This window comes from Ambystoma mexicanum, chromosome 6p (assembly GCF_040938575.1).
Source record: "Ambystoma mexicanum isolate Mex_15411 chromosome 6p, UKY_AmexF1_1, whole genome shotgun sequence".
Classification (NCBI taxonomy): domain Eukaryota; kingdom Metazoa; phylum Chordata; class Amphibia; order Caudata; family Ambystomatidae; genus Ambystoma; species Ambystoma mexicanum.
Genome location: NC_090935.1, coordinates 1,413,541,881 through 1,413,558,400, shown reverse-complemented (window position 1 = coordinate 1,413,558,400; position 16,520 = coordinate 1,413,541,881). Strand labels below are relative to the sequence as shown.

General features: G+C 47.0%; 1 protein-coding gene across 2 annotated transcripts in view; it reads left to right on the top strand.

Annotated features, from left to right (window-relative positions):
* The window catches only part of POLR2B (RNA polymerase II subunit B), a 616,839-nt gene that overhangs the window by 164,159 nt on the left and 436,160 nt on the right, over positions 1-16,520 (top strand). For both annotated transcript variants that reach the window (XM_069626112.1, XM_069626111.1), the window contains 3 exons: positions 278-474; positions 13,329-13,448; positions 14,109-14,295. In XM_069626112.1, coding sequence (XP_069482213.1) covers positions 278-474; positions 13,329-13,448; positions 14,109-14,295 — 504 coding nt within the window. The remainder of the gene's footprint in view (positions 1-277; positions 475-13,328; positions 13,449-14,108; positions 14,296-16,520) is intronic.

The following is a 16,520-nucleotide window of genomic DNA, read 5'->3' as shown; positions in this document are numbered from 1 at the left end:
TGATTCAGGTTGTGATTTAAAGTAGAATACAAATGAATGAATTGATTTCTAACTACAATATGTGCTCTGATAGGCCTTGCACGTTTACAAACTTCCTGTTTTAGTTTAATGCATCCTTCGATATACAATGGACTGTAAAGTAAATATTCTGTTTTACAAAATGTTTTTACCTTTTAAACGGAACAAAGAATTAAAGACTCATGCCATCTTGCTAGAATTGGAGACTAACTTATTCATCAAGTGAACTTGTTTAAGGCTGTTATTTAATCTCTTGTAGGTCAAGCCATCTTTAGATGAAGCGTTTGTCATCCAGGAACAGAATGTTGCCCTGAATTTCATAGGTTCAAGAGGTGCTAAGCCCGGTGTTACGAAAGAGAAGAGAATCAAGTATGCGAAGGAAGTTTTGCAGAAAGAAATGCTTCCACACGTCGGAGTCAGTGATTTCTGTGAAACAAAGAAAGCATATTTCTTGGGGTAAGTGTAGCCATCTGATCCTGTAGCAGTTATAAAAAAGAAACAAAAGCTAAGCATTTGCTTAGCAATTAATTTCTGATGAGAAATCTGATCCTGCTTTAACTTTTGTTTATTTGGGAGGGTGAAATGAGTCCCAGGAAGCATGTTAGGACAGGTTTTCTGAAGTCCAACTAAGGGCACATACCAAAGCATATAACCTTATTTGGAACACCTAACCTCAGTTCTAGTGAAGTCAAAACAGTTACATTTAGATTACTTTCAGTAATACTAGGGTAGTAGACCCTATCATTTGTACCGTGACGCTCAGCAAGGAATCACATAGTTATATCAACTGGAGTAATATACTTTTCTGAGCTAGTGAAACACAGATTCTAGGAACAGTATAAACTTAGAACTCTGAATCAGGATAAGTTAATCTAGGGCTGGTTGGATTGTGGGGTGTGTAATATTCAGTTCACCAGCATGGGGTCTGGCATGGATTCACATGCTCATGAATATTCCCTGTCGTCATGCTGGGAATCCTCAGCAAAAGAAGTTTCACTTTCGTTTCTAAACTGTCTTTCTCCTTTAAACCAATTACTGAGGTCAGGTTCATAGTACCCCCAGCCAATGACTGCCCTCTGGCAGCCATTTTTTAGATTTTTACCGCCCGTTCAAGTGTTGGGAGTTCTCGCGTTTTGCTCTTCAAGCTTTTCTGCATTTTTCGCTTTTTGTACTAGAGAATTCTATTCGGTCAATCGAACCCTTGTGCTCAATCGTTCACCCTTATGATTAACAGGGACCCGTTTTTCGGCATCTTTCATCGCCCCTCAAGGGCAGAAATCGTAGTGTTCTTCTTGGAAGCTTCCAGAAGTCTTCAGGCCTATACCGCGCCGGATCATGTCAGAGAAGAAGGATTGAGCTTCCTTTTTCCAGCTGTGCACCAGCTGCGATTTGCGGAATGTTTATTTCGGATGACTAGCATTCCCAGTGCCTGTATTGTCTACAACCGGCGCATAAAGAAGATTGTGAGATCTGGCTTGGCTTCACCAAGCGCACAATGAAGGATAGTCCGGTTGGCGGCGTGGCTCAAGACCAAGGCTTCTACCCCGGGAGATTGTCAGGGGCATGCCTCTCCCAGACCCAGCCAACCTGAGCAGACTTCTAAGTCCTTTGAGGGTGCTCCATCCGTGGGGGCCCAATACAAGATCAAGCACTGCGAGTCTGCTTCTGTCTGGGTCGCCACTCCAGCAGGTCCCGCGACATTCAGGGTGGGTTCGTTCGTCGCAGGGACATGGACGGTGTTAGGGAGAATTCTCAGAAATGTGCTTATTTCCCTTCACCTTAGAGACCCTCAGCAACTTATATGGTTTTTGAGGACTTGTTTTTTTCTCCGGGAGAGTGTGAGCCTCCCCCCCCCCCCTCTCTCAGGTGTTTTGATGTGTTTTTTACTCGTGTTCTTTGATTGAGTTTTAGATAACCCCATAAGGCATCTTTTTATTATTGTGCCACACTGCACCTTCAGTGCAGTGGCACAGGGGTGTCCCTTGCACTCCCCAAGGTTTAAATACCTTCTCTGAGTTGAACTACTGTTCCCCTGAGAAGGTAAAGTTACATTGACTTTACTAGCCTTTTTAAATTCGTAGACCCAGCACACTTATCTTCCTATAGAGTGCTTGAGGGGTTACTAAGTATCCCCCATGTCTAAAAACTCTTGTAGCTGTCAAAAGCTACCCTCTCCTATTGAAATGGCTGGTGGCAGTGGTTTCATAACAAACTACCATGATTTTTCCCTTATGCGAACACCGGTAGCTAAAAATCGGGGCCGCTATGTTTTTCAAGATGCGCCCAAGACCCCTCTGTAAAAACGGACTCATCTTTTTTTTGCAGTTTCTTTGTGGAAAGGTCCTTCTGGTGTTTAACTCTGCGCCCCAAACCAGTTTTGGTCCCTTTGTTCGTGAGCCTTTCGTGGGCTTCAGGACTGAAGACTGCCTCTGGCACCCGAGTGTCTGGGGTGGGCAGGAAGTGAGGGAGGTGCCAGAAACTCCCTGTGCTTAGTCTCCTAGGAGACCCAAAATGCACTCTGGCGTGATTGGCTGGCTGACTGTCCGGCAAGGACAGCCACCCTGCTGGGTGAGTGGCAGCTAGGCTGGAATGAATGGGAGAAAACTGTTTAAAAGGTGAGTCTCCAGGACTGCAAGGCAGTCTACCACTGGAACGAAGGAACCTAAGACGAGCTGGAAGAGGACGGCTGCTGCAACCACTGGACGGTTGGTTTGATCGGTTGAAGCCCTGCAGCAACCCCGAATTGCCAGATCTCAAATCGACAAAGCTCTTTCAAGGACGGCTTCTCCCTTTGAGTTGGTGGGATCAATCAACTCAGCAAACGCCTGAATACCATTCTCGGAGCTGTGAAGGTTAACCAGGGTGAAGGACACTAGTTTGCGTTTGTAAGTCTGTTACATGAGCTGAAGCAACGCCATTTTGTTTGCTCCGACGACAATCCTGTGGAGTGCAGGAGTCCCCCGACGTCCTCCCTCTTGTCCCCACGACTGAGGCTCAGGAACAGCGAGACCTGCAGAACCTGCCAGGAACCAACGTCTTCAGCTGCATCTTTTTGCTCCACTTTAAGGAACTGTCATATGGTTGAGAGATCCAAACTCTCGCGGTGGAAGTTCGTAAAACTTTCCCAACTCGCAGGCCTAATCAGCTTGTGACCCAGTATATCTTTATTGCCTCAACTACTTCTAAAAACTTTTACAAAGACTTCTCCATTTGTACCAGAACTGTGCTGTCCTATCCAAGAACACTAGACTATTGACTTTGGCCTGGCCTATTGAATCAAACTGACCCTCCTGATACATTGAACCTTTGCATTATCTAAAATGTGTTTTCTAACCCTTTGTACAAACCTATGCTTTTTTTCATATTTAAAAGTACTGAAGTGCTATTTGGCTCCTTTCTCAGGGGAACGCAAACTGTCTTTATAACTAGAGTTTGATACTGTAGTTTATTGGTGTTTTAAGATTGAGTTGATTTCTACTGTATAAACAAATGTTTAAGTATTATTTACCAAGAAACTTTTAGTGTAAGTGTCTACTTGAACCACTGTGATTGTGATACTTCTGTGTAACTTCAACTGCTCGCATTCCCTCTGGAGATTAGCCTGGCTGCTCAGCTCGCTACCAAAAGTGTGTGGTACAGACACCAAAGGTTGGTTTTTGCTTACACCTGTAGTCCTAATTGTGTGTGGTGTTCCCAGAGGGTACTCCCTGCAATTCTGCCTAACAGACAGACACAATGACTGATACGGACAATGACGCAGGGTTGGGAGACCCTCCATCGCCGGCGCAGAGAGCCTGTCCACCGGACAAGGTGGGTTCTTTTCATTCCATGATTGCTTGGGCATCTGAGCTTTTCCAGCTCACCCCGGAGGAGGGCTTGTACCAACGTCGGGATGCTAAGAGGAAGACTATCCTGCCGGTACCGCTCCTGGATGACGTCTGTGATGAGGGACTGTCATTGTGAAAGAACCCTGCTTCAGCGAGAAAAAGTAACGGGTGCCGGAGTCTGTGCCCAAGTGCCTGCGGTCTCAACTGTGGCCAGACTCTAGTCTCGACGGCCGCCAGGAAATAGTCAAGTTCGTCTTCATTTGTACCCCCTAACAACGAGGGGAAGACATTGGATTCCCTGGGTAGAAAGGTAATTACTCGGCTGCGATGCCGGTGAAAGCAGCCAACGCCTTGGCAATCGTGGCCAGATACGACCGGGAGCGTTGGTACAAGAGAGCTCTGCTCCTGGAGTTCCTCACCGATGACCAGCGGATCGAGGCCTTGGAGATCCTCCAGGAAGGTGAGGTGGCGTCGGACCATGCCATCACGGTGGCACTGGACATCGGATACAGGTTTCTGCCAGATGGGCGACAGGGTTTGCAGCTGTGGCTGGCTCAAAGCCACCAACTTCCGGCAGGAGGTCCAGACGAGGCTCCTGAACATGCTGTTCGATGGAGACCACCTGTTTAGGAAGGCCGTCGACTTATCCCTCCAGGCCATCGAGACTGACAGACGGCTCCTGCTTTGGACACCATGCAGCAACACAAGCGGTCCTTTCGTTCCTCGAGAGGGAAATCAAGCAGCTCTTCGAAGGTTTTTGGCAGGGGCTCATCCTCTTACCGCAACCCTCCTGATATTTGACCTAGGAAGTCAACCGGGGTTGCTCAAGTCCTTCAAGAGGTTGCCGTCATCGTCAAGGGTCCCAAGGCGGTCCGACTACCTCCAAGCAAGATTGAACCGACCAGGAAGTCTGGCCCCCACCCATGCACCACTGTGGGAGGCCAGCTGGCTAATTTAGCATTTGGGAGACAACCTCCACCAATCGCTGGGTGCTGAATGCTCTCGCCCATGGACACACCTCTGAATTTCAACAAGTGTCAGCGAATGCCACTGGTGGCCCGACGGCTGCTGCTGGAGGTTCGGGCCATGTTAAGAAAAGGGGTGATGGAGCTGGTTCCGAAGTGACTCCGGGGCTCCAGAGTTTACCCGAGATATGGTAAGAAAGAAGACCTTGGGTTGAAGGCCCATTCTCGATATAAGACTACTCAACTAGTACATCAAGTCCTAGAAATTCGGTATGGTCACGTTGCAGCAGGTACTTGGCCAACTGGAGGAGGTAGACTTCCTATCGTCATTGGATCTAGAAGCTGCTACTTCCACGTCCCCATTAACGAAAAACATTGCAAGTTCTTGTGTACAAGGGAAGCACTACCAGTTCAAGGCTCTCCCCTTCGTAAAGACTCTGGGCACCGACTTCAGTCCGAAATGCCTGGCTCTGGTGGCGGCCCATCTGCGACTACAGGGATTTCATGTTTACCCGTACCTCGACGACTGATTTATCTTGGCCAGGTCAAGGGACATCGCTGTTGATCACACAGAGGACCATCCGGCTGCTGACAGATCTGGGGTTCTCGGTGAACTGTGTAAAATCCTGCTTGACACCATCGCAGAGCGCTCTGTTCTTGGGGTCCAGACTCAACACGGTTTCCTGCCTGGTGGCTGTCGGAGGAGAGAATATTGCCATTCCTTCAGACTACACCATTCTTAGAACGGACAGAACAAAATCAGTAGGTGGGGGAGTAGCTATTATTGCAAAAGCCCATCTCAAAATAAGAACCAGCCCTATTGAGAGCCCAGTCGGCTACGAAGTCCTGCTAGCTAAACTAGCTACGTACCACAAAACCACCATAAACATAATAACCATCTACAGAGCACCTAACACTATATCTCAACCAGAATTAGACATACCACTATTGCTAAAGCCACTTATCAAACCAAACACAAAATGCCTAGTCCCAGGGGACCTGAATCTAGCATTTAATGACCCCCAAGACCACAAAGCAGATGCACTGCACAGTGCATTAAAAGACATGGCCTTCACACAACTTGTGAACGCCCCTACCCATACAAAAGGGAGGTTTCTAGATTGGATACTAGAACTCAACACTACAGTATCCATAGACTCCATCATCTCGGTACCCTGGTCAGACCATCATAGTATAAATTTCACTATCCTGTGCAATAAACCAGACTTACCGGAAATGGTTGTTGAAGAATCTTATGTAACAAACATCCGCAAACTCACAGCAGAAAACATCAACCCCCTATTAGCCAATGCCCTCAATAACAATATCATTACTGCTAAAGAACCTTGTGCCCTGGCAGACCATTACCATAACTGTCTTACCAGCACAATTGACGCCCTAGCACCCTGCGTTAATAAAACTAAACGGAAGGACACAAAATCCTCCTCCTGGTTCAACGAGGAACTAGTCTTAGACGGATCAAAAGATCGCTCGAACACCGCCTAAAGAAAACCCACTCCCCAGAAGCCTTGGAAGAATTCAACTTGGCAAACAAAAACTATAAATCAGCCATCACCGCCCATAAGGCAGATGCCTTTAATACCAGAATCGGTAATGCATCCTCCGATAACAAAGAGCTATTCACTATACTCAAGGAGTTGGAGGATCCGATCCCCTATAATCAACCCAGTCCAACCAAGTAAAGACTGGTGCAACACCATCCAAGATACCTTGGCATCTAAAATCAAACTACTACAAAACAAAATTACCTCCAAAAGAAACCTCTTATCCGACAAACACTCTACGGCCAACCAGATCTCCACGATCCTAGAAAATACTGCCCCCTCTTCAATTTCACACCAGTCTCTCACGATATAGTACTTAATACTATATCCAAACTTAAAGCTTCCAACTGCAAAGGTGATAACTTTCCAGCACACCTAATTAAACTCTGTGCCCCTACCCTCACTCCTTAATCACTAACTTCGTAAATGCCTCCTTCTCCACAAATCTGGTCCCAGTCAGCATTAAAGCGGCCTGGGTCACCCCTCTACTAAAAAAGCCCACTCTAGACCCATTAGTGCCCACAAACTACCGGCCCATAACGACTGTCCCATTCCTACTTAAAATCATTGATAAAATAGCTTACAACCAAATGCAAACTCACCTCGAACAAAATAACCTGCTAGGAGCCAAACAATCAGGCTTTAGGCCCAACCACAGCACCGAGACAGCCCTCCTGGATCTAAAAATCCAACTAGATTCTATTAGAGACTCAGGCAAACTAGCCACACTATTTCTACTGGACCTATCAGCAGCATTCGACTTGGTAGATCATGACAAACTATGCAATACTCTAAAAAAAGATTTTTAACTTCTCCAGCAACGCCACACATTGGATCAAATCCTTTCTTACTGACCGTACATCCAGAGTTGCCATTGGAAAGTGTGCAGCGGACCCCATAATAGTACCCATTGGAGTCCCCCAGGGATCCTGCCTCTCCCACACCCTCTATAATGCATACACTAAACTCTTATTCTCAGCATTAGATGATATGGTTGTCATCTACACCAACTTCGCAGATGACACACAGATCCTCATCCCTATTAAAGGCGACTACACCCAAGACACCCTCACCATCAATAAAGTTTACTCTATAATCCAAAACTGGATGGCCCTTAACAGTCTCTGCCTAAATGATGAGAAAACGGAGGTCCTCATTGTGGGCTCCCAAAAAAGAATATGCACCCTTCACCCGGACTACTCTCACATTAACATCGACGGTACTCTGATCCCAGTACTCAAACAAGTCAAAACGCTAGGTGTCTACTTCGATGCCAACCTCTATGCATAAACAAATAGCAGCCCTCTCCTCGTCCACAGCCTACACAGCAAAACTTATTGCACTCAGCCGCCAATTTCTCACCCCAGTAAATTGCATCACACTGGTTAGAGCTCTGATTTTAACAAAACTAGATTACTGCAACATCCTATTCCTAGGAACCTCCAAAACCAATTTAAACAAAATCCAATTATTACAGAACAAAGCCCTTAGAGCGGCTTTAGGGATAAAGGAATCTGAACACACATCTAGCACTAGAAGAGAAAACCACTGGCTGCCAATCTAAGCAAGGATCATCTTCAAAACCCTTAGTATTGTCTACAAATGTACCACCAACAAAGCACCTAGCTACCTCAATAACTCCATTAAGAAAAAAATCTCATGTAGATCTCTGAAATCCAATAACCTGGCCCTCTTAGAAGTTCCTCAATACAAATACAGCAGAGCACGAGGAAGTAGTTTCAAAGTTCTAGCCCCATCGTACTGGAGCGCACTACCCCTGAGCATCAAAAACGAGGATTCCTTACTAAAATTCAAAAAAGCACTGAAAACCTGGTTATTCAATAAATATTAACCGTTTACGCCCCACCCTCCCATGACCAACTACACTGCTAAGGGCATCCGCAGAACTGCAAGTAGTGCTGAAACAAAATGGGAATGGCTACCTGACCAATTGGAATTTGGTATAAACAATCTGACTATATGATCTCTTGTAACCTATGTATAAAAATGTGTTCTTTGTAACTGCAATATTGTATAATAATGTGCAAATTACCTGTATTTTCACCGTGATACCGCAGGGTCTGGGCGAGTAACAAATGTAATAAATTAAATAAAATATATAGCGGCCATTTTGGGCCAGGTGCAATGGCTGTTGGCACTGAAAATTGCCACGGCGAGGACCATCAAGTTGCTGCTTGGCATGATGTCGTTGTGTACCTTCCTGATCCGGCTCTGCAGGTTGCGGATGCGACTGCTCCATGAATTCCTGACTCTCATTGGATCCAGGTGTCTGGAGGCTTCAAGGACAGGATCCTGCTCGACTAGAAATTCCGTCGAGCGATAAGATTGTGGGAGCGTGCGCTCCGTCGCCGAGGGCACGGACTCCCAGAGCCCTCCATACCAGGAAACTGTCACAACGGGTGCTTCCCTGGAGGGATGGGGAGCAAACACCGGACTTCTCCAAGCCAGAGGACTGTGGCTGCCGAAGGAGAAGGTGCTGCACATCAACGTCCTGGAACTACGGACAGTGTTTTGGGCCCCAAGTTATTTCTCCCGTCCCTCACGGGCAAAGTGGTGAGGGTCTTCACGGACAATACCACCAAGATACTTACATCTGGAAGCAGGGGGGCACCAGATCCCGCACGCTCTCCAGAGAGGCGCAGGAGTTGTGGCACTGGGCTGTTGCCCTGGGGATGGGCCTCCTTGCCTTTCACCCGGCAGGAATCCAGAACAGTCACTGATTCCCTCAGCCAGGAGCTGCACTCTTGCCACGAGTAGGAGCATCAGTAGGATCAAGTGGACATCTTCCTCAGGTGGGGCAGTCACCAGATGGCTCCATTTGCGACGAGCACAAGTGCTGGAGATTCACCAGCAGGTTCCCCCAGTCAGGGAGTATGGGGGACACATTCTCCTTCCCTTGGGAAGGCCTTTTCCTGTACACGTTTCCTCCATTGCTGCTGCTATGAGTCATCAGTCAACTCGGATGGTGCCAGTGCAGGATGACCCTTGTCACGCCAGCGTGGCTGAGATGGATCTGGTACCCAGACTGTCTCAGCATATCAGTGTCCCCTCCGGTCAAGCTGCCAGTGGTCGCAGATATTCTCGCCAGGGAAGGAGGCGCAATCCTGCACCATGACCCAGGATCGCTGAATCTCGAGGCCTGGCTCCTGCAGCATTAGAGTTCGGTGTGTACAAGCTGCTTGCAGACTGCATGGAGGTCCTCGTCAAGGACAGGGCGTTGTAGACTCTGAAGTGTTGCGGACGCAAATGGAAGTGTTTCGCAACTTGGTGCCGGTCGCAGAAGATTAACCACCTGAGGGTCACGGCCCCCTAAGTCCTTGAGTAAGTCTGGGCTGCCGCACGCCTCCAAGGTGCATCTGGCGGTTATCTCCCACTACACCAGGTCTCCAGGACGGTCTTCTCTTTGGTCACACCGTCTAGTGAAGGAGTTAATCAAAGAACTGTTCTGTTGGTTCCCACCGGTGAAGGTGCCTGCCTCGGTGTGGGAACTCTGTGATGCTGACTAGGCTCATAAAGGGGGGGGGGGTTGGTGTCCCCATTCGAGCCGATGCACCAAGCTCTGCCTAAGTTCCTCGTGGCCATCACCTCTGCCAGGAGAGTAGGTGAGATCCCGGCCCTGTCCTGCAGGTGGCCTTACTTGACTTTCCACGACACAAGGTTGGTGTTGTGGACACACCACTCCTTTATGTCCAAGGTTCTGTCGAAATTTCATCTCAGCACACCCTTGGTGTTACCTGTGTTTTTCTGATGCCTTTGTCGCCAGCTGAAAGGACTTAGCGCTCGCTGGATGCGGCTCGAGCCCTGAAGTTTTATCTGGCCCGCACGTAGAGTTTCCAGAAGACTGCTCAGCTTTTTGTGAACTTTGTTCTTGTGAACTATTGGAAAGCCTTGTCCAAGGCTTCCACCTACAGGTGACTCTCCGGCTGCATCACTCATTGTTACCCGTTGGCAAACCGACCGCTGCCTGGTCGTCCGAGTCCATTCTACCAGAGCGATCGCTGCAACAACAGCGTTTGTCTGGTGTGCCCCTGCTGGACATCTGCTGGGCTGCTACGTGAAGGTCTACGCACAACTTCACGAAATTATACTGCGTCGACAGGGATTCCAGGGAGGAGTCCAGAGTCGGCCGAGCAATGCTACGCAACCTTGTTCCCTTGGTGAGGAGGTAACAGTAATTGCTTATTTAGAGCCTTGCTACCTTCCGTGGTTGTATGATGTACTGCTATGTATTCTTTATTCATGAGCATGTGAATCCATGGCAGACCCCATGATGGAGAAGGAACAAGTTACTTGCCTGTAACTGTTGTTCTCCAGCATGGGTCTGGTATGTATTCACAAGTGAACCCTCCCTCCTGCCCCTCTGCAATTTTTCTTGGTCATACTGCCACTTTATGTGCTACCAAATCTGAAGATGGCTGCCAGAGGAGGGGCTTAAAGAGAGGGCAGTCATTGGCTGGGGGCATTATGACCCAGAGATCAGTGCTGGTTTATAGGAGAAAGACAGATAACAAAGTGAAACTGTTTTTCTTTTACCAAGGATTCCTTGTTTGACGACTGGGAATATTCATGAGCATGTGAATCCATGCCAGCTCATGCTAGAGAATAACGGTTACAGGAAGGTAACCTGTTCCTTATCACTGCTGAGGGACAGTAAATATTAGTCAAATGGACTAGAAGAGTCTGCAGGGAGCCAAGGCAGCCAAAGTCAATTGAAGCAGAGTCTATGGAGCTGACACACTTCTTAAATAATAAAGTCTTGGACAAAGTTAGTTTGAAGAAAAATCACTGTAGGGTCACAAGCTGTTGCACTTATGAAGGGTAGAGCTGAAATACGACGCTACTGCAAGTCTCACCAGAGAAGATGAGAGCAAAGCTAAAGACAATGGGGTAAGTACCCCAAGTCGGAACAGTACTTTTGGTTAGAAGAAGAGTGGTCTTGCTGGCTTCTGTCTGTTTGCAGTGCTGCAGATCCAGGGATCCTGGACCTCGGTCGTGGGGACAAGAGGGAGGACGTCTGGAAGTCTTCTGTGGCAGCAATTTGGAGATCGGCAACAGCTACAGGCTCTTTTCAGATCAGCAGCACTTCGCGGTTTCAGCGCTTGGTAAACAGACCACCGTGGTTGTTGGATACTGGTTGGGCTTCCTTCACTCCTTGAGTCCTGCATTCCTGTGAGTGGACTCGAGCTCTGGTCGTCCTGCTTCTGGAGGGTCCTGGGGAAGGCACCTGGAGCTTATGGCCGATTGCAGACGTTGCACTAGACTATGGATTTTTCGAACCCCCCCCCCCCCTCCAACACCCTGTTCCTGCAGCAGCAAAGAAGTACAGCCAGTCGGGGAATGTGGTCCATTGGAGTACGTCACTGTTACTTGGTCCCACTAACCCAAGGAAAGAAGTCGTCCCTTCCGGAGCATCTCTTGCCTATCATAAAAAGGAGTTTCAGCACAGCAGCAGTGCTTCACCGGGCAATTCAAAGGTCAAGGAGGATGCAGCAAGCTTCGTTCACGATTCCTTCAGGTTGTTGCTCCCAGTGGTCGACTGTCTTTAGTCCCAAAACCCTCACCTTTTTAAGCAGGTTTCTCCCATTCATGCGCAGCCTAGCTGTCACTGAAAGGCCAGCCAACCATTAAGACTGGGTGCATTCAGGCATTCCTAAAGACAAAGGACAGGGGAGTTGTGGGAACCGCTCACTTCATGCCCTTCCAGACACACTGGAGCCAGAGGCTGGTTTCATTACTGAAGCCTGCCAAAGGTAAAACGAACAAAGGGCTCAAACTTGGCTTAGCACACGGAGTAAAACCCAAGAAAGACTTCACAAACAGAAAATGCTGAAAAAAGACTGGGCCATTTTAACAAAATGATCACCCAGGGGTGCTATACTGCAGCTGAAGATTCAGCCCGAGGTAGAAAAGCACAATGGTAGGAAAATTAAACCACCGCCACTAGCCATTTACAGTAGTGAGGGTAACATAACGCATCTTACATGAGTAAGTAGGAAAAGGGGCTATTACGTAACCCCCCAGCACCCCACTTAAGATGGTGTGTGCTGGACCTACAAAGAGAAAAGGTAAGTAAAGTCAATTTCACTTCACTATTCTTGGGAACTGTAGTTCACCTAAGAAAAGGTATTTAAACCTTAGGAGAAAGCTAAAGGATTTCTCTGACACTTGCCAGAAGGTGCTGTGTGTCGCCATACGAAAAGTAGAGGACTATGGAGTTTGTCAGACTCCAAAAACAAAGGAAACACAAATCAGATCAAATTACATTAGTGAGAAAAAGAGCTCACTTACTCCAGGGTTATAAGTAAAAAGTCTGAAGTCCAGCAAAAGAGCTGGGGGGGGTCTCCAAGGTTGAAGGGAATTGGCACAGAAATGAGAATTCTCCCCAACATCAACCAACTGTGAAAGGCCATTGCTCAAACTAATTTTTCCTGTCAAACGCCTGCTAGTTTTGAAAATCCTTCCTTACAGATATGTAGGGATTGCCATTTGCTAAAGGCCTTAGATTAGCTTTAAGAGTGGGAATGATCTTTTCTAAGGCCTTTTTGTTCTTAAACGTGCTGTTTTGTGTGTATCAGTCTAAATTAATTTGAACTTTGTGTAACCCTAGCATACACGCTATATATGTTTCAGCAAATCTCTCCAAGTGTCATCTTTTGTATAATCTGTGGGTATAGCTGTACCCGCCTACACTCAGTCTCCTTAATTGAAGCCTAACTGCTCTGCTACCCATGGAGAGTTGGCATAGTTTGAGGGTAACCCTATTTTACAAGTTAAACTTTTCTACACCCCTCACCAGAAGGCAGAAGAACAGTTTGCTGAACCGTATACAATTTTATTTTTTCAAGTTGTTAATTTGGGATTTTAGTAATTTGGGATTTTAGTAACTTTTTCTAACAGATGTGGTAATCTTTTTGAATCTGTGTTTTGTTTAGGTACATGGTTCATAGGCTGCTTCTGGCAGCTTTGGGCAGACGTGAGTTGGATGACAGAGATCACTACGGGAACAAAAGGTTGGATCTTGCTGGGCCATTACTTGCATTTCTTTTCAGAGGGTAAGAATGCTTTCTATTCCAAACAGAATAGTTGGTGTGGAGTGGAGGAATGGAGCATCCTTTTGTTGTATTCCAGCTATGTATGGCTTTCACTTGTTAATGACTCCTTTTAGGGTCTTCGAATATTGTCTAGGTTTTTTTTTTAAATATAAACAGTCATTGACATGTAGAACACAATTCTATACTGCTCAGATTGAGGCTTTGAAATTGTGATGACTGTTAAATGTCCCACAAACCATTGCTCCCTTTTTATTTTTGTATGTTCACCTTTGGCGGAAAACTGTTACTAAGATTGACATCTCAACTTAATCAACTTTTGTGGTTGCTACTTCTGCATCTGTGCTGGAACCCGGAGCTAGTAAACACTCCAACCTTCCCTTTCTAGAACTGCTCCTAAAAAATGGGCACATTTGCACCACGGGCCGTTATTGTTAAGGGAATGGTTGGCTCAGTTAGTGGTAGCATTAGTTCTGCTAGGTCTCCCAGGTTATGTGGTTGAGGGATAAATAGTGTCCTGTCTTCTCTGCTTACCACACTTGAAGTACGATCATGTCAGAATTCCATGGCGTGTTGCATTTTAGTACACCAACTGCCCTTTCAAGGGCATGACGGCCCTTTAAAGGTAATTCTGAAGCTTGTGATCTGTTTGTTCTTTAACAGAATGTTCAAAAACTTGTTGAAAGAAGTAAGAATGTACGCTCAGAAGTTCATTGACCGTGGAAAAGATTTCAACTTGGAGCTGGCCATCAAAACGAGGATAATATCAGATGGTTTGAAGTATGCTCTGGCTACTGGAAACTGGGGAGATCAGAAGAAAGCTCATCAAGCCAGAGCTGGGGTGTCGCAGGTTGGTTTTTCCTTGTTGACGTCTTAGATTTTGTAATGAAACTGAGCTGTGGTGCTTTTAGGCGAGCCAATGCCCTTCTTGAACTGTTTAATCCAAAAGTACTCCTTTTGGATTCGATTTGTACTAGAGAAGCCAATAGGCTCACCTATGAGTGTTATTCTGTTCTGCAACCCATCTACAGTATAACCTTTCCACAATAAAGTCTTTATTCTTTCAAATTAAATATAATATTATTGCTGTGTGAGATTCCCACAACCCTGAGAGGTATTCCTGGATTTTGCCCTTACATTTATTTTACACTCCTGTTTGCCTCAATCTGGAAGTTCACTGTCATACATCTGTGCTTTAGAAGTGCAATCTTTCTATTCAAGGTCTTTGCTGCCTTGGTCCATGCAATGATCATGTTGAGTTCATGCTACTTGAAAACAAACTGTATACCATTTTTAATAGTGAGCTAGTAACAGCATTTCGGTGCACACGGAGATTAACAGAAAAAAAAGGAAATGGCAGTAGCAAATTGAATTTTCTATTGTCAACTATGGCCTCAAAACAGCATTTCGAAGGGATTGTGTCCTCCGACGTATTCCTCATCTTAGATATCTCCTTCCAGCTCTGCTGGCCTCAGAAAATTTTTTCTCTCTAGAGGGCGCTGCGCGTCGACGTCCTCCGAGTCGATGTCCCTCGACAACCGCCTTAGCGACATCATCCTGCCTATAAAGGCCGCGCGCAGCGTCCGTTGCTCAGTTCCGTTTTTCCGCGCTTACTCAGTGCCTCGGAATACCGTTGCTCAGTTCTTAGTCAGATTAAACCTATTTACATCGAGTTATTCGATCCGTACTCGATGGCTTCCTCGTCGGAACCGACAACTCCTCGATCCGGCTTCAAAAAATGCCGAGATTGTGGGAAAAAGATGTCGTTGACTGACCCTCACAGAGTTTGTCTGTGGTGTTTGGGAGCTGAACACTATTGTTCGGAATGCGAGGACTGTATGTCCATGACAGCTAAGGCCCTGAAGGAGCGTAGGGGGAAGCTGGAGAAAGGTAAGACTTTTAAAGCTTCTTCTTCGTCGACGTCGTCCAGACACTCGTCTCCTCGTCACCATTCGCGCTCCAGGTCTCGGAGTGGGTCTCATCACTCCTCGAGATCGAAGCACTCGAAGAGGAGACGTCGAAGATCCCCTTCTCCATCTTCCTCTTCCTCTGTTTCGCCAAAAAGAATCCCTTGCCCCACGAAACATAGTTCCCGGGCTGAATGGGAGGAATTCCGCAAAAATATGATGAGCGTCTTCGAGAAAGCGGCCTCGACCCCCTCGAAGACTGCCGAGAGCGATGCTCTGGTCGAAAGACCCGAAGGTCAAAAACGCTGTGAGTCGCAGTACCCGGCGAAGGAAACCTCTCGAGCGCGTCTCGAACCCTCGAGTAGGACTATGACCTCCAAACCTTCCTCGAAGGTTCCGTCGACGCCGAGGTCGATGTCTTCGACGCCGTTGTCGAAGGGACATTCGACACACGGGTCTGTCGACTCGACGCTAGCTTCGACACCGGCATCGACGCCAAGAAAAGTCACGGTTACGACACACCCAGTGACTATCCCCAGGTCCTCGACGTCGATGGCTTTGAGATTGTCGAGTAGAATTCCAATTCTGTCGAGGTCTTCGAGGCCTCCGCCTTTGTTTTCGACGCCACGCTCGAAGCCGTCGACGACATCGACGTTTTCGAGGCCGATAATGACAAGTTCGGCACCCTCTGCCTTGGAAATGGGATTTACTCCCTTTATGAGTTCAGAACAATTGAGAACTATGTCCTCAATTTTGGAAGAGGGTGAATTGTCTGAACAGGAAGACACATTTGAGTTGCAGGGACCTGTAACCCCAATTAGAGAGGAATTTTCCTCTGAAGAACGCAGGTTAAAGGATCTTCATGATTCCTTACATGAGGCAAGTGGGTTAGACACTTCCCCTGAGGTGGAGTTTGCTAGGCCAGACCCGGGGGAGCATGCTGAAACCCCCTATAGAGCCTTAATGGCCAGGATCACAGAGTTCATGGGGTGGTCTGCACCTTCACAATCTTTCCAACAAGATGACCTCACGGATATTCTTGACAAAGGCCCACAGGAGGATCCTGTGGTGCCTTTTCATAAAGCTCTTCAGAGGAAGATCATGACAAACTGGGAAACCCCAGATGTCGTACCAGCAGTAAATAAAAAACTGTCTACAAAGTAACAGG